Source organism: Syngnathoides biaculeatus, chromosome 14, assembly GCF_019802595.1.
Source record: "Syngnathoides biaculeatus isolate LvHL_M chromosome 14, ASM1980259v1, whole genome shotgun sequence".
In the NCBI taxonomy this organism is placed as follows: Eukaryota; Metazoa; Chordata; class Actinopteri; order Syngnathiformes; family Syngnathidae; genus Syngnathoides; species Syngnathoides biaculeatus.
Window position 1 is genome coordinate 16,782,026 of NC_084653.1, and position 21,783 is coordinate 16,803,808.

Genomic DNA, 21,783 nt, shown 5'->3' on the forward strand with positions numbered 1-21,783 from the left:
TCAGGCACCACAGCTCCTGGGAACAGACACTCTTCCCCTAGCGATAATCTCCCGCTTGGCATTCATTAGCACACATGGGTAAAAACAAGATGAAAATGCGCACGCACACACACGCACACACACAGAAAGCGATGTAAACAGTAGCACGTCAGTTCACACCAAAATTTTGATGCTTTAATAATTTCAATTTGTGCCCACTCACACAATAATTACCTTGGCAACAAATTGCGTATCATACAGTACGTTTATCGTGAATTTGATGGAAGTACAAGGCTTTAAATTCACCCAGCATGGCATCTTCAGATGTTCCCCCCCCCCCCCCCTAAAACACGTACATTTTCACACTGGGACACACAAATTCTGTAATTTCTTGGCACGCTGAGACACCCTTAAAAAGTAATTTGTCGGAGGACTAATAAAGAAGGGTAATTCCAAAGGCCCCCTAAAAATGTCAAGCAGAGTAATACTCAGGTTTCTTATGTTTCGGAACAGTGATAACACACTTTTTCATTTTTGTTCCTTCACTAATATGTTAATATTGCAACATAAAGATAAACGATTCCATATTGGATTTGGAAAAGATGCATTCCAGCTGCCTAAGGTAACCTGGAGGCTGTTTTTCCTTTTACTGTGGAACTCTTTCTCGTCCCTCGATTCCAAAAGTGTGACTCATAGTGATGTAAGCACACACACACACATGCAGACGGACATGGCTAACTACACAGGGTGTCGCTTTAATGCAATTAATGCATCCATTACATCATTTGCAAACAGAACCCCCCCCCCCAAAAAAAAATATTTGGGTGCTAACAAGCATCCGCAGCAGTAGAAAGACAAACATTATTATAATTGGATTTTGTCTACGTTGTGATAGTTTTAACATCTGAACTCAAATTGTCCAATTTATATGTTCCACATGCCCAAACCGAAGATCCACCGATGAGCATGCCAGGAAGGATTATGTTGGATCTCTAAGATTCTTCTGTGTTTCTGAGGGTCTCTTTGATTTAATCTAACATGCTAAAGGGAGGATAAGTTATTTCCTGTTGATATGAATTTATTCATAGAAGTGATAAAACTCCCGACACTGTTCGGAAGTTTTAACAGGTCCAATAAGACAGCTAGACAAAAGGCAAGGATGGATTGAAGAGAAAATAATGAAGACGAATAAAGTGTTCACTCCCTCTGTGTCTGAGATATTTCCGACCATCTGAACAAGTTAATAAAATCAATATTGAGCACAGTGGCCGACTTCTGAAAATGAGACAGTGTCATTGTTGGCGAACCCCTGCCTCTCCAGTCAACTGGGTTAATCAGTGAGGGAGCACATTGCCGTCTCTCATATGGGACACCATATGCATGGACGGATGTTTGAACGAGGCTTAGGGGGTCGACCATGACATGTCTCCATATGTTTCCTCCTTGGGTTTCTTTCCACTGGCCAAAAGTGTTTTGTGCTTCATCTCCACTTCTCTCCTTCCTATCTGCTTGACAAGGATAAACGTGTTCATAATCCTTTCAGGTAAATTGTGGACCCCAAAGATGATTGAGAATAATAATAAACACCACCTGGTACTCTGGCCCAAACTAAACCTTGACAGAGATTTGCGCTCAACTGGATGCAATCCTCTCTTTTGCATGTCACATATGCGGTGCCTGTCTAGAGATTACTCAAAAGCATTCCTTACTGGACTGTCTTCTTATTTGCACTCAAATTCTTCAGACGGCAGCATTGCCACTCCTAACACGGCTTCACCAGGCAAATAGTTCCTGTCCTGTTGCGTCCTGTCTTACTTTCTACTCACTGCATCTCTTCCCCACAGGTTACCCAGCAGTCAAATTTGAAGGCAAAAAGCTGTATATTAATTTATATTTCGCCCAAAAACACAAAGAAAAAATGAATCTTCTTCCGAGACCCAACTTAGTTTGAATTGAACACTTAAGACCTGAAGAAGGAAGTGTCCCTTAAAGGTAAGCAACTTTTTACAAGTGGAATGGGACAACAGTTCACCGCAAAGGCACTCGAAAGACCTTTCCCTTCCTCCTCTTTCTTCCCTTCTCCAGCTCCCAGTGCCCAAATGGCTTTACAATGAACAGTCACCTGCTATTCATTTGGGCCGAAAATGCACCCCAGGCATTCCAGCCTTGCTTCCTTCTCTACTGCCCCCACCCCCCACCCCTCAACTCACCCCACTACCCTCAACATCTCCTCTCTCAACATCTATTTCATCTGTTAGATGGATCACAGGGAGGAAATTACACAGTCATCCATCAGTAAAAGGGGGGGGGGCTAAAAAAATTCCATCTTTTTTACAGACCATCAGAAGTACAACCATGATCATTGATTGTCTAGATTTAGTGCTCATAAAACTTAGAAGAATGCTTAGTGGGTCATGCTTTCCACCAGCAACGTCACTGCAGTTCACCCCCGAATCCCAATTCTTAGCAATAAAAAAATTAACCGACCACATAATCATTTTCTCAAACCTCCAGGCAACACGTGGTTTAAAAGCTGGCACGGGTTGAGCAGCACCCCACTTTACGCTTTACTTCCCAACTCGCCAAATCCTCAAGCTCAGTCAGGAGCTGTGACACCGTAACCCCTCATGTGTTAGTTTTAGATCTTGTCCAAGGTTGTTTGCAAAGGGGGGGACAAACAAAAACAACAAACAGAGTGCTGCGATTCGCTACTTCCGGTTTTGGGTAGTAACAAAGTACAAGTAAAATTTTTCAGTTTTTTAGCCACTAACTATGAGGGGAATTGTATCATGGCATATTCATACGTCAGAAAAGATGTCTTTGCGTCGCAATTACGTTTCCAGGCAGCCTATCAAGCCTAGATAAATTATTAGATTTTTCCATTATATTGTTCTTTTAGATATACTTTTGTCTGCTTTTTGGTGGGGATGACTACACATGCAGGGGGGTCATATTTTGAGTGTACCAAAGAAACAAGCATAGCAGAAGCATGTGCCAGACATTAGCAAAAGTTTACTTCTCCACTATGTTGACAATAGGTGACATTTTGATCCAATCTGGCACGAGACGGACGGATGAAAAGAATTAAACTGTGTGCGCCGTTAAGTGGACATACTGTAACTGAACTAAACCTCCTTGGATCAGAAAGAAAAAAAAAATGGGAAAATTGAACCAAGTCCAAATCTCTCAAACACCAAAAGACCATGGGAGGTTTAAGGCCAATGTGTCCAGTCAAGCGTGCCCAAAGCAGGGGGGGATTCTTGGCGTACCAAAGGGCAGGGTGGGAGCTTACACAAAGCTCAACACCTCTCATTAATCAGCCAAGCGGTGGTTGAACTTCCCCTTTTTGTTGTTTGGGATTTTTCATGCAAATCACCCAAAGCAAACATGTGAAAAGAGCAACACTTGCAAACATTGATTAAAAATGACCTACGATGGGGGAGGCGTCGCACCCATGGGGTATGTGGGTGTTATTGCAGAAACTCCTTTTATTTTTCAATGCCGGGATTTTTATTATCCAGTTGTGTTCTATTTAGATTCATTTACTAGTAGGCACTAATCATAGAATGAGTTCTGGGATTCGCCCAAGACTTCAAGCCAAAATGGTCGGCCTTATGTTCCGTTTAGTCCAGGAGACTTTTTCGCCCATCCTGTTTATGACAGACATGTCCATCCATTTTAGTGTTTGTCGGTAAAACTAGTATCAGAGGTAAATTTTTGTAACTTTCTAAAGGAGGCAAATGAGGGAATTGAACCATAATCCTGTGTAATTTCCTCAATGGGTCTTTCAGACTTTTCTTTGTATGCTCTGTTATGACAGACATGTCTACCCAATTGTGTATTGATCAGTTAAACTGGTGTAAATTTTGTTTATTTCTATTTTACTGAGGGAATTTTGGGAGTCGTGTTCAGGACCCCTAATATACTGTACATAAATATTAACAAGGATGTACACACTAGGAAAAATGTTCAGGGTAAATTCAGGTCCCCAAAATGGTGGTGAGTTCATCAAGAAAAGAATTAAACATTCCAAGAGGGTTATAATTTCCAATAACAAAATTTGTCCTTCCGTCACCTAATTAAAAACATTTAAACAAACAAAGAAAAGGATATGACAAAAATATGTGAGTGAGCTCTTCTGAATTTCAGGAAATTGCTCATTAGCATTTTAGCTAATTTACATACCACCAAAGAGCTACAGTTTTAGAAATATGGCAGTATGACACCGTCTGAAACAATATTAAAATGTAGCCAAAGGTAAGCAGAGCTGCAATGAGTTTTATTGGATGCACAATTAAGATTCTGATAAGGATCTGGTAAGGAAGTGAAGAAACGGGTCCAAGCAGGTTGGAACAGCTGGCGGAAGGTGTCTGGTGTGTTTAACCCTATGCGACAGAAAAGTCTGCTAGGATGAAGGACAAAGTTTATAAAACAGTTGTGAGGCCGGTCATGATGTGCAGATTAGAGATGGTGGCACTGAAGAGACAACAGGAAGCAGAACTGGAGGTGGCAGAAATGAAGATGATGAGGTTGTCGCTCAGAATGAACTGGTTGGATAGGAATACAAATGAGCTCATTAGTGGGACAACCCAAGTTGGATGCTTTGGAGACAAGATTCGAGAAAGCAGAATTTGATGATTTGGACATGTTCAGAGGTGAGAGAGTGAGTATATTGGTAGAAGGGTGCTGAGGATGGAGCTGCCAGGCAAAAGAGCGAGAGGAAGACCAAAGAAAAGGTTGATGGATGTTGTGAGGGAAGACATGAGGACAGTGGATGTTAGAGAGGAAGATGCACCAGATAGGCTGAGATGGAAAAAGATGACACGCTGTGACGACCCCTAACGGGACAAGCCAAGAGGAAAAGAAGAAGAACCTACATCAGTGCCCAGTAAACTTGTCAACGCGTTGGGAGTCGGGTGTTAATTTGAGTTTGACCATCCCTCCTCTGGATATGTCACATACGTGAATTTACACAATAATTGACAAAGAGTAATTCAGTGTCTTGGTAATGAAGTGCTGCCTCCAAGAAAGGAAATATAATGTTAACGGTCTGTGTGTAGGCTAATTTTTCTAGGCTCCAGGCTCAACATGCAGCCACCTTGGGCGTCGCTCATGGTCATCGTGGTAACGATGTCCGTACTCGCCTTTGGTCCAACAGTACTTGGGGCAGGGGTGAGCAGTGGTTTATACTGGGTGAGACAGGGTGGGTAGCAAAGAATACACCTGACTTTTGGCTTAATTTCAAAGTAAAATGAAAATGAGTAAATAATTTTAAAAATGTAAAACGGAAGGCTCGAGGGGATGATCTAAGACACAGTGTATGTTTCTATGTGTGGATATGGCAAAGGGATGTCATCATTGACAACTGAAGAAAAAAAATCAAGGTTTGTTTTCCTTTAAATAAGTGATTTAAATGGACAATTGCCAAGGAAGTATCACGGCAACATATAGTACTTTTTAGCCAGGCCTTTGGCACCATCTTTTTCTCATCTTCGGGCATAACAAAAACAGCACCAAAATAAGAACAAAAAACAAATAGGTGAGTTTTACAGCAAATAACTTCCACAGGAGAAAAAAAACATACATCTTAATTCAGGTATAGCAAATTGCGTTCTGACATATGTACAGTATAAGTTCCGGTTAAGTCGCCATCAAAAGACCGAAACCCGGCCATAAACCAAGATTCCATCGGATTAATTAGTGTAGTGGCGTTACAAACTTCATTCCAAAAAGGATGTCCACATATTGGGAAATGTCGGTACGGAATAGAATGTGATAGGGAATTCGTGTCCTCCACCAACTACGCAATTAACTACATTGAACCAGACCGCCAATTAATTGCCAGAGCCGTACTCAGCCCATTACGAATACATGAGCTGGTTTTGTTATACAGTGGTCTGGTGCAGTCAATCAGTGACTCAAAGCTATCGTGGTGGGGGGTGGGATGGGGGGGGACAGGGGCTGAGCGCTTTGAGGGTCTTTTACAACCCCCCTGCTTTCACCTCGCCTTGGGAAGAATGGTAATTAACTGATGAAGAGCTCTGTAAGATTATCCAGTCTCCTCATGAAGAACTGGTGTGCAGTCATATACCGAAGGACCAGTAATGGGGAAAGATGGATCTCAATGGCCTATTCAGAGATTCCCTTCTTTCATCTTCTGTTCAGCTCCAGAGGAGAGTCCTGTTTACTTTTATATTTTTTAGCCAGGAATGTTCTTTCATAATAGTAGAAACAAAGAAATAAAGCACTCACTGTGTTTTTAACCCTCCCTGTTATGTCGTGGGTCAAATTGACCAGGATTTTTTCCCAATCTTCTCCTGACAATCTCTTTCTTTCTTTCTTTTCATGTTGTTTTTAATGTTTTTAGATATACATTGAACCTGATCCCTCCTGTTAAATTGTAGGTCAAAATGACAGCTCAATATTTTTCTTTGATTTTACTTGCATGGCCTTTTTTCTTTTTAAAACAAATTTAAATTTACAATCTATATTAAATTTACCGTTAAATGCATTTTGTAAGAAGAGAAATAATGTTCCAAGATCAATTCCACCCAGTTTTATCCATCCATCCATTCATTTTCATAGCCACTTGCAAGGGTCACCGGAGTACTGGAGCCCATCCCAGGTATCTTCAGGCAGGAGGTCAGGTACACCCTGAAATGGTTGCCAGCCGATCGCCGAGCACATAGAAACAAGCAATCATGGACATTCATGATTACACCTGAGGTCAATTTAGAGTCTCCAATTAAGGTATGTTTTTGGGATGTCTGGGGAAACTGGAGGACCCAGAGAAATTGCACACAGACACAAGAGCAACCACTAAACTCCACACAGGCAATTTGACCCACAACACAACAGGAAGGTTAAATATATGGACCGGGTGGTGGCCAAAGGGGCTACAGAAAGGGGCGGAAATGCCAATTTTTAGTGGTTTAACATCCAGTAGGTGACATTGACCCACAGACATTTTTGGTCAACCTAAGAAACAGGGTTACATACATTTAGAAATTGGTCCCACAGTGCTTCTAAACATGCAAACGCATTTTTCTGAATTACAACTGGGAAGACCTATGAGTGCACAATCAAGGCCTCAGTGAGCGCGGGCATTCGCAGCAGATTGAATTATCCAAGAGAAAGCGAAAAATAGCTGTGTGTTGCAACCTTCTACAAGTGGACAAAGAGAGACACAGATCCAGTGGAGAAATATTGATATCCATTCAATTGAATTGTGAAATGTGTCTACTGTATGTTTTCCCATCCCAACTATTTTCTAACAAGTCCCTAATTCCAATGTGTCACAGTGCCAAGGCCCCCCGCAGCCTGGGACCTGACCCTGCACCCAACCCCCGACAAACAGACCACCCAAAAGATTCTTTGGCTTTCGTGATCTGGGTCTGGATTGAGACAAGTATCAATCCTCAAAGAAGGCACAAACATTTCTCAGGTCTGCTACAAAAATATGTCATGTCAGTATTCTGAATGTCTCATCAATTACTCTGGGAATGATTTGACCATGCACAGATGACACCTGAAAGTTGTTCATATCCATAGTCTTGTGTACATTGTTCATGTAAAGTTGTTCATCCCCATAAAGTTGCCTTCTCTTGTGTTTATGATCCATGCAAACAACACAACAGAAATTTGGTCATTCCCAGAAATCATTTTGTCTCCAAGGACACAGACAATGGACATTGTTCATGTAAACAAGACAATAGAAAATTGTTCAGTCCCAGAAACTTGTCTCGTGTACATTGTCCATGTACACAAGACAACAGAAACTTGCCACAGACACCCATACGCTGAAAGCCATGATCGAAATGTTGTCTCACCCAGAACATGCAGGACAGACAGACCCAGGTACGAGCAGGACCAGCCAAAGCTGACGGCAAAGTGAGGGAGACCGACGGCATGGTGATGGACAACTAGGGATGCTGCAGCCACGCCACGCTTAGAGGGCTTCTGGACGTCCAATCCCAGTTTGGCGAGCCATTGTGATACACAAGGCAGATAGATGCACAAGTCGCATTCCCGCTTGAGAACGTCAGAATCCTTTCGCTTCTTCCCCCTTCAATGTCAGTGTGGTTCTGTCCTCTAATTGGATCCTGACTGCCGCTCCCCTCTCTCGTCACTCTGCCTCTCTTTCCTTCTGCCGGGGCAAAGTTTCACAAAGCTTTTTGGGAACGAGGGGGGCTGACTGGGGAGGGGGTCAGGCAGCTCCAACCTCTCCACATGGAGCAAAGGGGGTGGGGGTGCTCTTATTATCCATTTCTCCTGCCCCTCCTCTTTCTATCTCATCCTACCTCTCCCCCTTCTTAACCCCTCTCAGTCGCACTTATTTTAATTTCATTCATTCCTTGATCCCTTTGCCCCTCCTGCCTCTGCGTACCCCTCAGCATCCGTGGCCCTTCACCTCCCCCAACCTTTCTATTACTGTTTTTCCTGTGTAATATTTACTGATTTAGTGCCCAGCCAACACATAATAATAAGTGTGTCCATCCACCAGAAGGTGGTGATGTGGTATTTCAGGACAGCTACATCATTAGACACCACTGTGTATCCTGGGGGGGATTCAATTGATTGGACATGATATGGTGCAGCGCATGACTAGCTATACCAAGTCCGAGAGTCAAATGCATATCAAAGCAAGCTAATGAGTTAAAAGAGTGGTCTGTAGCCCTCAGAGATGAGATTGTTTCAAGGCACAGATCCCAGGCAGGACACAAAGAAATCTCCAAATTAGCCAAGTGGTCTCTCACCATATGTGAATGAAACGAGCTTTTAGTCCAAGAGCTGGTTGCCTGGACAAACAGCCAGCAGGAGAGGAGGGCTTTGGTATGGGTGGTAACCAAAACCCAAATCCAATGGAACGATTCCAGAGTTATGTAGACATGGCTAGACACTAGATGTAGAGCTCACTCGGTGGTGCATTGACTTTACCAAAGTCCAATCACAGTAGCATATACTGTCGTGAGTAGCAACACTGTTGTTGTTTTACCTGAATTGGTGTGAGAAACTTGACTGTCTGCAAGGTCATGATGGTCTCCCAATGTGGCTGGGTAAGCAAGTGGCTGCATGATATTAGATAAGTTGGGCGAGGAGGCCGGTCCATCCAAAGATGGGGAAGTGAATGAGCGAGGTCACAAGATCGTCCATTCATCCTCAACTACTACCATCACATTAGTGTCAATTGCAAAAATAATTTCAACTGATAATGTACTTTGGCACTCCGCATCCATTTTATGAAGCTTCAGAGAATCTTTCAAAGGAAGAAAAAGAATTGAAACCCTGTTGAATGTAATGGGACTGTAACAAATTATTTGATACCCTTGATGAATTTTGTGAATTGGCCCCTGTTGGTCTTAAGAACTAACTATAGTTGCTAGACCTCCTCTGTACAGAATTTACATAACTTCAGACCTTACCCGAAAAAAGTGTAAACACAAATTCTGCGACCTACAGTTTGGTATCAATCTCCCACACCAAAGAACATTAACATCATTTACACTATCAGCTATATCACATATATAGTATATATAAACAACTGCTAATAATCACCTTCTATTTATTGTACACGAACATTTCTTTCACATATTTCTCACACACACCATATAAATACACAAATTCACTGACGTGCAAAAACACACACAGAGACACACTCGGTCAGCAAGCAGAGAGGATTAATCCCCTGGTATTTCCCGCAGACCACCCCTAGAGAACCGAAGTCACCAAGGGAGACTCGAACCATTTAACCCCAACTGCCAGAAAATGTGAATTAGTAGGTGTTTTTCATTGCCTGATGTTTCTAATTCACCCCCCCCAAAAAATCCCTCCCCATACATTCACTAGGTCCATTATTCATTCACTTTCCATGTAGTTGAATAGGACATGATGTACACACACATTTTTCTAGGATGTTTGCAGTTTTTTTTTAAATTTAAAACATTTCACAGACATCATATTCTGTCTTTTTTCAAGACCTACAAAGTTCAGCCAGGTTGTTGTGCCTCATGTGAGTTGAGCCACAGTCAGGCAGTCCCCCTTTACTGTGGAGCCAATGGCAAGCTTTTGTTACCCTTGACAAGCAGTGACTATTAACAGAAAACTAAAGACCAGAACCAATGAAAAAAAGCCCCCATAAAAAAATACATCAAAAGTATTTTCACTCATTTGAGCAGCACTTCATCAGTACGCCGTCAAATTACATTTGCATGTGTACATGCAGCAGATACGGGGGTCAATTTTTCGGAATATTTACCCTCGAAGCAAATTTTCAAATCATTAAAGCAGATGGGGTCGCAACTAACAAAGATTTTATTAAATCCTTGAAAAGATCATAACATTTTGATGCCGTGCTACACCCACATTAAACAGGATAAGGAAATAAGCTCTGGAATTTAGAGTTGCCCATCTGTCTCGAACACCTGCTTCCGATTGGGGCTCATTTGCACAAATCTCCTGGTAGGAGTTTATCATAGTTGAGCCTTGAAGTAGTCGCATGACCAGGTGATTAGCACATCTGCATCAAATCCAGCCTCCCCTGTGTGGAGTTTTCATGTTCTTCCAGTTCCTAAATGGGTTTTCTCTCGGTACTCCGGTTTCTTTCCACATCCCAAAAACATGCATGGTGGGTTCATTAGTTGTTTCAAGAACAACAGCAATTCCGACAAGGTCTTTTCACTGCCTGGTTCCCGTCCCCCTAAATGTCCTACATCGCAATTTAACTTGTGCTTTTGTTAACTGGGAGCACGAAAAAGAGCATGAGCGAGTCCCTCAAACTATAAAGTAGATTAGCAGTCAGAGTCAGGTCACTGTCCTTGAAACAGGAAGAAAAAGCTGGTCAGACAATTACAGTGTGATTCAAAATAAAAATAATGAAAAAAATCAAGGAAGGATCTGTGTTTCATTTGTTCTTTCTGCTTCCAATTGGCATACTGTCATTCAGTCACTTTGTTGATTATCGATTGCTCATTGAAAATCGAAAGAACAAATGATACAAGATCTACGTCGTGCAGACAAACACATCAATCGGGGCGTGTCCTGTCATCTTGGCTGCCAGATGAAAGGGAAGTCGCCGTGTTGAAACACTTCAACAGTCCCAACACACACAGACACAAAAACGCACATACGCCCTTTCCCACCCCCCATGACTTCCATCTGTTGAAAACAATCGAGGCCCCAGCCCTCCCTTTGCCGAGCACTCACATGTAAGAGCACGTTTTTCACTGTGTTCCCTGTCCCGAGAGGAGGAACCAACCTGAAAACAACACTCCTCCACCTCCTTTATGTGACATTCTAAAGTGGTAATGCTAACACTAGCAAAACATGAGGTCATCTACGGTGGTGGCCTTGAAATATGAATTGATTTCATGAAGTGACCATGCTCATAGGTCAAAATGCCCGTATCTCGAACCATCCTTTCCTATTGAGCTGGATGGTAATGCCATTAATCTATTCCAGGACAAAATGAAACACTTTTGTAAAAGTTGTACACAAATTTATTAAAAAGAAAAAAAAAACATTTTGTTACCATATGAAAGACCTGCATCAAATTGGTGGATTTTGTTTGAAGCATTTACACACTGCTGTTGCAAACTTTTGGCATTTCTACTTGATCAGTGATTAGTTGGTATTGTCAATGAAGCACGGAGAGAAAGTGCAAAGACGTCACCAAACACTACACAAGACCAAGGCTGCAGATAGATGGCAAAAATATTAAATTTTTCACTACACATAAATTCACAAAATTTATAATTATAATTATGCAGAATATAAGAAATACAAAAATGGACATGATCTCTTCTTGCATTTTGGTTCAGGGCAAATGAACTCACCTGCTACCTTTTTATCGTGCTTAAGTGGTCCAATCCTTGATTAATGTGTCTCCAGTTAAGCAATGGTGTATTCACGTCCCTGACTGCTGTGCTTCATTGATTGGCTCACGAGTGTGCTTATTTGACAATCAGTGCTTTGGAATTCCACAGAAATGACATCATGATAAACTTCTATGTCTAAACTACACAAACGTGTCCATTCATCCATTGTCTGAGCCGCCTATCCTCACAAATGCTGATATGACTCATGAATCGATTCACTCATATCTCGAGGCACTAAAATGCTGTCGAAGATGGTAAAAGATGACTGGAGGAATGGACAGAGGGATGGGTGGAAGGAAGAAAGAATGGATGGATAACTGGACTGATGGATGACGGATGGAAGGATGAGTGGATGGACAGATTCTGTAAATCCTGCAGATCAGTTGTTTTGAAGACGTCGCATTGCCTCTCCAATTCATTAAAGTGATTGCTCGGTGACTGAGTGCTTCCAGAGGGGCTGCATTTACTAGATTAATTGCCCTATTCAGCAAATCTACTGTCAGGCAACGTTCCCAAGTGAAAGTGTGAATTTGCTACCTTTTCCCTTTGTGATCGACTGTTCTGAAATATTTTTGCATCAATTTAGCCATTTGTCCTGGGAATTGGATCATTAAAATATTCTGAGTGATATTTTTTATCTCATTCAATTAGACAATCAATATGAAGTACTTTTCATGCAAGTATATATATTTCATTTTAGTGAATAATTACATTACATTTTCTTTACATGAATTCAAAAATATACAGTAAAAACAAGCAGGAATTATCATTTTATTAGAATAAATTATTCTACTTGTTGCAGTAATTTAGCAGTTTTTTGGGGGAAGAATTGTTTAGTCAAAAATATTTCTTCTTTTTCATTTGCTTTACTAAATAATTTTAATGGAGCCACTGTAGTTACGCCAACAAAAATATTTGTAATAATTGTTTTAGAAATGCTTTAAACTTTTATTTTAAATACTTTTTCTGTATTTTAAATAATGGATTAGATCAACATTTTAGTCAATTCAATTTTCAAAAATAATATTACTAAAATTACCTGGCTTATGTATTAGACAGTTTAATTTTTTTGTTGTTTTTTTAACCATATCTTCAAATGTCTGGCCCATCTTTATTTTTAAATACGAGAAATGTAGCCCTTGAGAACAAAACTTACATCTATGGCAGAGGCAGGCAAATAAATTTAAAATGGAGTAAGCAGGCTTGACCTGTGCGCCACAGACATTTTCAAACTATTGCATTCTTCTTTTGGTGATGCTTTTCTAGGCTTTCACCTCACTCCCGTCAGTCTCTTATTCAGCAGCTAAAATTAATGCTTGATAAGGTTTTTACTGTAAATCTGGAAGCCAGAGTTGAGCAGTCTAAAACCTACTTTTTGCCATTGCTGAACTCTTTTCGCTTTGGCATTGTGTTTTGGGTCCTTATCTTCTTGCGTGATGAAGGATCTCCAAATTACTTTCTTTAATTGACAGACAAAGTGTTACTGTGTGCTTTTTAGAGAATTATACTGCTGTCTTTTTAGTGATTAGTGAGGCTGTCACAGAAGAATCCAAGCAAGCCCAAGCCATGACATTACCGTGACTAAGTTTCACAGATGAGCTTGTACAGCATGTTTGGGATCATAAGGATATTCTTTCTCTTTCAAAAGTTCAGCCTTTCAGTAATTCTGGTTCACAGTTGTCTCAATTGACCATAAAACTAATCTCGTCTTTGGATTTATGGCCAAATTTCAGTTGGACCCTCATATTCTTCTTCCTAATAAGTTTTTTGCATCTTCATGTGGAACATCTAAATGCTTCTAAATTCTTAAAAGGCATTTTTTTTTTCAGTTGGTTCTGTTTTTGTTTTTGTTTTTTTTGGTCTGGCCATTCGAGATCTGTTACCTAGTACACTAGTAGTTTATTTCTTCCAAATCGTTGCATTGGTTCTGGCCGGAAATGCTTGTTATTAACTGCACTTTGGTTTTCATGTTGTTTACACATGTAACTAATATCAGTAAAGTCAGAATCTGTAGACATTAAGCACAAATGTTTTTGTTTTCTACTACTTGTTTTCTACATGAAAAAAAACATTTCATTTTTAGTTTTTTTTTCATTTATTTTTTTGTTTCAATGACAGGGGCAGTCTAATTATCACACCAAGGTGTAAATACTGTTAAACTCTTGTTTGATATTCATCTCTCTGGACCCAAATGTTTTCAGTCTTGGAATAAAGGAATTGGCCACACTGCTTCAATAATTAAGCTTCATTCCTGGTCATTGTTCAGGATGGAGATAATAAACATCCTCTGCCCCTTGTCATGATGAGTTTATGAACCGTCAGGCATTGCATGGGAATAATGAAGAAATGAACTACAGTTTACATCTCTTCTTTTAAATCCAATGCAAAAACCTAAACCTGTACATGTCTTGGTTTTTGAAAAACCATCAAAGACCAAGTACGAAGCCTTGGTGTTCTGATAGATTCTGACCTGACTTTCAACAGTCATATCAAATCAATTATCAAAACTGCGTTTTACCATTTGAGGAACATATCCAGGGTGAAGTCTTGCATGTGTCAAGCAGACGAGGGGAAACGCATTAATCTCTTTTAATCTCTCGTAGACTTGACTATTGTAAGGGTCTTCTGGCTGGACTCCCCCAAAAGAGCATTAAACAGCTGCAGCTCATTCAGAATGCTGTAGCTCGGGTTCTGACCAGAATAAAGCGGTCACAGCATATAACTTAAATTCTAAAGTCTTTACACTGGCTCCCAGTCATTTTTAGATTACATTTTAAATTTCTGATTCTGGTCTTCTGAATACCTTAAAGAAATGCTCATGCTACTTTTCTTTTTTCTCATGCTTTTTAGAGTATTTCCATTTTTCTATTATATTTCTTGCACTAAATCTATTTAAATTGTCCTTTTTCATTATTTCACTAGTTTTAAATATTTTTTTGTATTTCGATGGTTTTAACCATCGAAAGAACATGGCGTTACCTTGTGTATGAAATGCGCAATACAAATGAAATTTCTTTGCTTTAAATTATCACAAGTGATTGATTGAATCCCATCATTTCAGAGAAGTTTACGTTCACAAAATGTGGGCAACCACTGCATTACAACAAGACACTACAAATATTTTTGTGAATATCAAATCTTGATCCTTTGAGTGAAAGTTGAGAATAATGCCTTCTATTATAGCCTCAGAGAGAAGTACAATAAGCCAACAATACCTTGTTTTGGCTTTTCCTGTTTTTCCAAAATGGAAAGATGCTGCAGAAGAACAATCTTGCCCAACTAAAAATCGTGGTGAGACACCAGTCTAGTCTGCCCATCCTCTCCGGAAAGCCTTTTGGCGTCTACTAATGTATGACTGCAGCTCTTACTTAGCCTTCGACTCCCTTGCAGATGTAGCCTGTTTCCTTCAAAACTAGTCATCAGAGAAGTCACAAAGACAATCCCAGGATGGTGGTTGATCCAATAAAAAAAAATGGCAGATGCATCTCTGTTAAGGTGTCACTCCCTATCTAGACTCCGAAGAAGTGGTTTTGCATCTGTTCCTTTTTTCTAACATACCCACAGCATCCATCCATCCTCCATTCTTGCGGGATGCTGCGGGTCTTCCATTTGCAGCATTGGAAGAAGGAAAAAAAGATAAACGACGAAAGTGGGAGGTGGTGGGGGGGAGTCGTAGGACGAGGGAGGAACTTAAAGAGATGAAAAAAGGGGAGGGAAGGTTTTCAGGCTAATGACTCCTGTTGACAGAAGACAGATGCGTCCTCCTTCATACTAAAACTCAATCAAATGACCAGATGACGTTATTGTAATTGATGCAGTTTCCCGAGTTCAGTTCCCACTCAATAATTTAGTGTAATGTGTCTGTCCCTACACTGTGTGTGCCTTGTGACATAATGGCGACCAGTCCAGGGCATAGTCTGACAGGATAGGCCCCAGCTACCCCTAATCCTGAACAGGATAAACACTATTGAAAACAGATGGATGCATGTGTAGCATTTTTCATATAAATCTTGTGTATCGTAATCCACTAGCTGATGATTTCTAAAACTTTTTAGGTATAAGAGCACCTTAAAGGGGAGAAATTTTTCCATGGATTCCTCTCATAATACTCACTACCATGTGTACCCCTAAATGCCACAGGAATGAAATAAAGATATATTTGCAATATTATGATATTAAAGCCAGAGTTTCATATCCATCCATTCATTTTCTTTGCTGCTTATCCTCACAAGGGTTGCGGGGAGTGCTGGACCCTATCCCAGCTGTCAACGCGCAGGAGGTGGGGTACACCCTGAACTGGTTGCAATCACAGGGCACATAGAGACAAACAGCCTCACAATCACACCTAGTGGCAATTTAGAGTGTCCAATTAATGTTGCATGTTTTTGAGATGTGGGAGGAAACCGGAGTGCCCAGAGAAAACCCACGCAGGCACGGGGAGAACGTGCAAACGCCACACAGGTGGGGCCGGGATCAAACCCGGGTCCTCAGGACTGTGAGGCCAACGCTTTACCACCAGATCCCCTGTGCCACCCCAGAGTTTCACAATGGAAGAGAATTATAATTTAAGAAACATTAATTTCATATTTTTAACATCAATTTATAATTGTATTTGAATTTGAATATCGCCTTTTTAGAAATTATTAAATTTTTCTCTTATTTCTCTTTTTTCTGAAAAATTTGCTTATATTTACTACAATATTGGGTTATATACTTTGAAATATATCCCTTTCGTTCTAATTAAAACAACTTTATTCACGAAGTGACATTATATTCATGTATTTATGTGATGTCAGAAACAGAATCAGAATCAGCTTTAATGGGCAAGTTTGAGACCTGCAGCACGAGTCACCAAACTACCAAAATAGCATCTCAGACTAGCCAGACTAGTTTTACTGAGTATAAATCAAGTACTTGGGTCGACAGAATATCCAAGCTTATCCCAGCTGGCGAATTCATCTCGACACCGACTTAAGAAGCTCCCGTCCTCCGGAACCCACGGCGTTAGAGTCGGCTGGGGTAAAGGGGTAGCTCAACCCTTTAAATGGAGAGTCGGTCAAGACATTTCTCCCGATTAGTCCTGCGGATAAGCGGAATCTGACAAAGGGGAGAGGCGAGGTACCCCCTGGACTTGTCGCCAGCCGTCAGTGGAAACAGACACACAAACAAGCAGTCACAATCACAACCAATCCGCTTCAATGAACCCAAGTGTTAGATGTGTGAAGAAAATGCACACAAGCACGTGTATAAAAAACTTGATTTGATTCTCAGAGCCTCTCAATTGCAAGGCAGACTTGCTCACTACTAGGATGCTGTACTAAGAACAGAATATCTGAAAATATATCTGAAAAGTAAGAATGCTGGTTTTGCACACAGTGTGAGGCAAGCTACAAGTTTGTTGTTGACTGTCTTGGCCATTGTTCCTTTGGAAAAAAATCAGGGAATTCGCTATTCTTGGTTTTACAGACACGGTCCGGTCACAGGCGGCGACAGCCGACCCGCCGCAACCTTTCTCACTCGGAGGGTGCTTTTAATCAGCGTGATGTGGTGCTGGTGCCTCTACCCACACTCTGATGAAATTCTGCTGAGCCTTCTCTTTATTCCCTACATTCACTGTGCTAATTTTAGGCTGACCCAACATGACATGAAGCTGACACTTTTCAGCAAAGCTTTACAGTATGTCCCACAAGTGACTGCTTTGAATATTTTTAATACGACACATATGCCACGTAGTATTATTTTTAATCATATTACCAGCTGTCCCATTACATCCCTGCCAAGCGGCTATGATTAATGTTACAATTGTCTCCCGCCCCTCCCATTATTGATCTAATGCACCCATTTTTTTTTCTTGGCCAACCCAAGTTTGTGGCAGAAAGCCTGCAAGGATTAAATCATACCTCATTTCATTAGTGGTGCAAAGAACCTCGGTTTTGTCTTGAGTCAGCAGATGGGAGACTTTTTTGTCGTCCATCAGTTTTTTTAAATCTAATTGGTGAAAAACTCAGCATCATAGAAAAAATTATGATGCCAACTTTATGCAGATGAGAAGCATAATTAGCAGACATTTTGGCGTGAATTGCAAGCAAGACATTGGGATGTGCACACTTTTCGGTGGCAGAGATTTCAACTCAACTTACTTGACAGCAAAGCATTCCTCAAAAAAATAGCTTGAAGTGTTTTAATGCCACTGTTTGAAGTTTACTGTCAAAATAAACATGAAACTAATGGAATTAAACGTGCAGTTCGGTGAAAAAGTATCGCCCCCCCTTCTCAAATTCTTACACAGCTGCATAATTTCCCCACTTCAATTTTAAAGATCAACAAAAATATAAATGAGACAAATATAATCAAAGTGAATGCTTTTTTAAAAATGGTTATTTCATTTATTAAGGGATGTATATATATGCCCATCCATTTTCTGAGCCACTTATCCTCACGGGAGAGCTTGAGCCTATGCCAGCTGTCAATGGGCAGAAGCCGGGGTACACCCTGAACTTGGTTGCCGGCCAATTGCAGGGCACATGGAGAAAGACAACAGCCACAGTCAAAATCACACTTAGTCGCCAATTAATGTTGCATGTTTTTGAGATGTGTGACCAAATCCACGCAGGCACATGGACAACATGCAAACTCCACACAAGCAGGGGCCGGGATTTGAAGTCCAGCGCCCAGAACTGTGAGGCCAACGCTTCACAGCTGCTTCACCGTGCCAGGGTTCAATCTGACTGGGGTGAACTTCTCAATGGGAACAACACGGTGACCACAGGTTTAAAAAAAAAAAAAAGACATCATACACTTCAACAGCACTCACCAACAAGAAGGACATTGCTGTTGTCTTCGAACACATCAGTAGTTCCCTTTTTCTCTTACAGATCCAAAGTTTTCTTTCATTGGATGAGCTTTCCTTGTATGATGTTCTTGTCTCTGAGACTTACAGTGACAAAAGAGAGCCCTGTAGTCTCGCCCTTATCCTGACATACTTCCTGAGCAGCATTGTTAGCCAGAGGAAAGGAAACACATGCACACAAATGCACGCACTCAGATACACGCACTCAGATACACGCACACACACACTTTATGGAAAGCCTGTGTCAGTAGAACAGAACATGGAAAGGAATAATAAGGTTTTTCTTCATCTTTTGGCCTGCAGTGCTTTGGCCAAGGTCAGTGTTGAAGTGGGGAATAGCCTCGCTCTATTTTCCATTGGTCAAACTTAGAATCTGGTTGTTGGACTGTGGAGTGAACACAAAGAAGCGACTCCAGATGTACTGACTTGCATATGAAAAGAAAATGTCCAGTAACTTCAATTTATAATTTTTCCTGACTGATATTTGTTGACATCTATAACACATGATGACAAACTCAATTATAAACATCAGATTCTACAGGAATCTCTGACTTCTCAGTCCTATCCACTCTTAATTGCCGTTCCTCAAGGCTCTGTCTTAAGGCTATTTCTCTTTTCTGAACAGCTTACTCCTTGCTTGTTTCATGACTCATGAGATGTCAAACTTTTTGGATCCAGGGACCCCCTACAAAGGGAGAAGTTTTTCAAATAATCCTGTCATAATCTGAACGCCATTTAAAACTAACTACCGCTTATTGCCACAGGAATTCAAAAGTTATGATAAAAAAGTTAAGAAACATTATGATAAAAAGTTACTAGAAGTTACTAAGTACTATATACTATAAGTTACTATAACTAATTCATATTGTATTGTATTGTATCTTAAGAAAACAGTTGTAATTTTACATGAATAGTCATAAATTCTGTGAACAAAAGAAAGTTGCACTACAATGATACCAAAGTCTGTTTTTGACAAGGGAAAAAAATTCTGATTTCAACATGTAAATCTAAAAAAATAAATCTATATTCTCACAGTATTATGTCTATTATTTACATCTTTTGTTCTGGAAAAGAGGCCTTTATTCTCGGGCTAAGATTTATCTTTGGGCCAATTAAAATCTCTGATATGATCATGATTTATCACCAAATAAATCTCCCATCCCTGCTTGAATAGGGTTTGTTTTTGCACAAAATACATTATAACAGTAACATGGTCCTATTTGTTTAAGAACAAAACTCATGGTTTTTTTTTAGAATATAGTCCCATATTTTTTAGATTACAAGACAAAACAAAATCATAAATGAGTACTTTTTAAATTCCCTTGTTAAAATTGGACTTGCTTGCCTCATTAAATATAAATTTATCTATACATCCTTTCATCCATTTTCTTTTCTGCTTATCTGAGGTGGGATCACACAGGCATTTACTAAACACATCTTGTTCAATGTTTATGTATTCCATTTGAATAGCAACATCCATTACATTTGAAGCTACCTCCACTAACTTCAAAACAGAGTACTGTGTACACAGTAGTTAACATCGTTGGCTATCTTGAAAGACAGCCAAATAAACCCAAACTTTTCTTATTATGGTATCTCTTGCAAAACTGCTGTGTATTATCATTCTTCACTTTCCGGGTAACATGAACTTCCCAAAAAATGGATTTTTGTCGACACTTCTATTGTGGTAAAAGTGTTTAAAAGTGTGTCTTAGTGGTCCCAAAACTGCTCCTAACAAAAGTTGATCACTCGGTCCCAACTCCAGTTTCACAGATTAACACAAAATTGTGTGGACATGTGTATGTCTAATTTGGGGAGAGAATGGTGCCAAAGTTTAAAGATAATTTCCAGAATTCATCTTGAGAAAGACGGTGTGAGAGCCCATTCATCGTTGCTTGCTTAAATTATTATTATTATTATCTTATTCTATGTGCAATAAGCGTTTTTAAAAATTTCTGGAGTTACACATACTGACAACGTGGTTACCCATATAGTGAAATAGTAACCTGTGTGTATAAACACCGTGACGCCGCAAGCGAAACCCACACAGACTTTATTCTTCACAAAGCCTCCCTCCACTGCATCAAAGTGCTTGTTGTGTGCTTAGGTTTTAACATGGGGAGATGACTTTCTGTGGGATTGTTATCACTCCTTTAAGTGCTAAGCCATGAGGGAGGCCACTGTGATGACTGTTGCCAACAGGAGTGGTCTGAAGTCTCCACGCCATACCAGTGGCGCTCCCCGACGCCCAATGTGATAAGACTGGAAAAATGGAAGGCCAAAGTTGCATTAGCCCAACCTTGACATTGCCGACTGAAGCTTATAAATGACAAAAACAAAAAGGCAGCCTGCCCCCTGCTGGCCTCTCTTCAGCAGGAATGTACAGTAAACCTCCATGGAAAAATTTATATTGACAGTTTGAACCACTGGTGATCCTCAAAACATTTATTATTTCAAACTCTCCTTGATTTGATTATCACTTAAATCATTACTTGATTTAAGAAAAAAAATGATCTGGACATGCAAATGCAGTGAAAATTATAACTTCCACTAACAACCCAGGCTAATCTTAGCTCCTCCCCAACATAAAAGGCTGTTAGTTCCTCAGTCGACATTCATCACTTCAACAAGCAAAAGTTGAACTTTGAAAAAACAAGGAAATAAAGTCAGAAAATGAGGAATATGTATCTTAATTTAATGATCTGGCCTTTCCCAGCTACAGTGTATCTTCAAGCAGGAAGCGTAGTCCACCCTGAACTGATTGCCAGCCAATCATAAGGGACATAGAAACAAACAAGCATTCGCACTCCCAATCACACTTAGGGGCAACTCAGAGTCCCCAATGAATGCCTGTTTTTGGGATGTGGGAGGAAACTCGAGTTCCTGGAAAAAACCCACGCAGGCACGGGTAAAACATGCAAACTCCACACAGGTGCGGCCGGGATTTGAACCACTGTCCTCAGAACTGTGGGGCCAAGGCTCTAACCAGTCGGCAACTGTGCTGCCTTCAAAAAACATAAACCATATTTTGTAAAGATGCTCCTGGAGAATCCTGAAATCCAAGGATGACATTTGAAATCC

General features: G+C 40.4%; 1 protein-coding gene across 12 annotated transcripts in view; it reads right to left on the reverse strand.

Moving 5' to 3' along the window:
• tns1b (tensin 1b) overlaps nucleotides 1-21,783 on the reverse strand; it is a 135,415-nt gene that overhangs the window by 102,171 nt on the left and 11,461 nt on the right. Inside the window, exon 1 of one of the 12 annotated variants that reach the window (XM_061841445.1) lies at nucleotides 18,667-18,790. The exons of 9 other annotated variants lie outside the window; for them this stretch is intronic. Coding sequence is in view for 1 of the 3 variants with exons in the window: in XM_061841441.1 (XP_061697425.1) it covers nucleotides 18,667-18,702 (36 nt within the window). In the remaining 2 variants the exon portion in view is untranslated. Of the gene's footprint in view, nucleotides 1-18,666; nucleotides 18,791-21,783 lie in introns of those variants that run through there. 2 more of the 12 variants (XM_061841441.1, XM_061841442.1) reach the window with 2 other exon arrangements.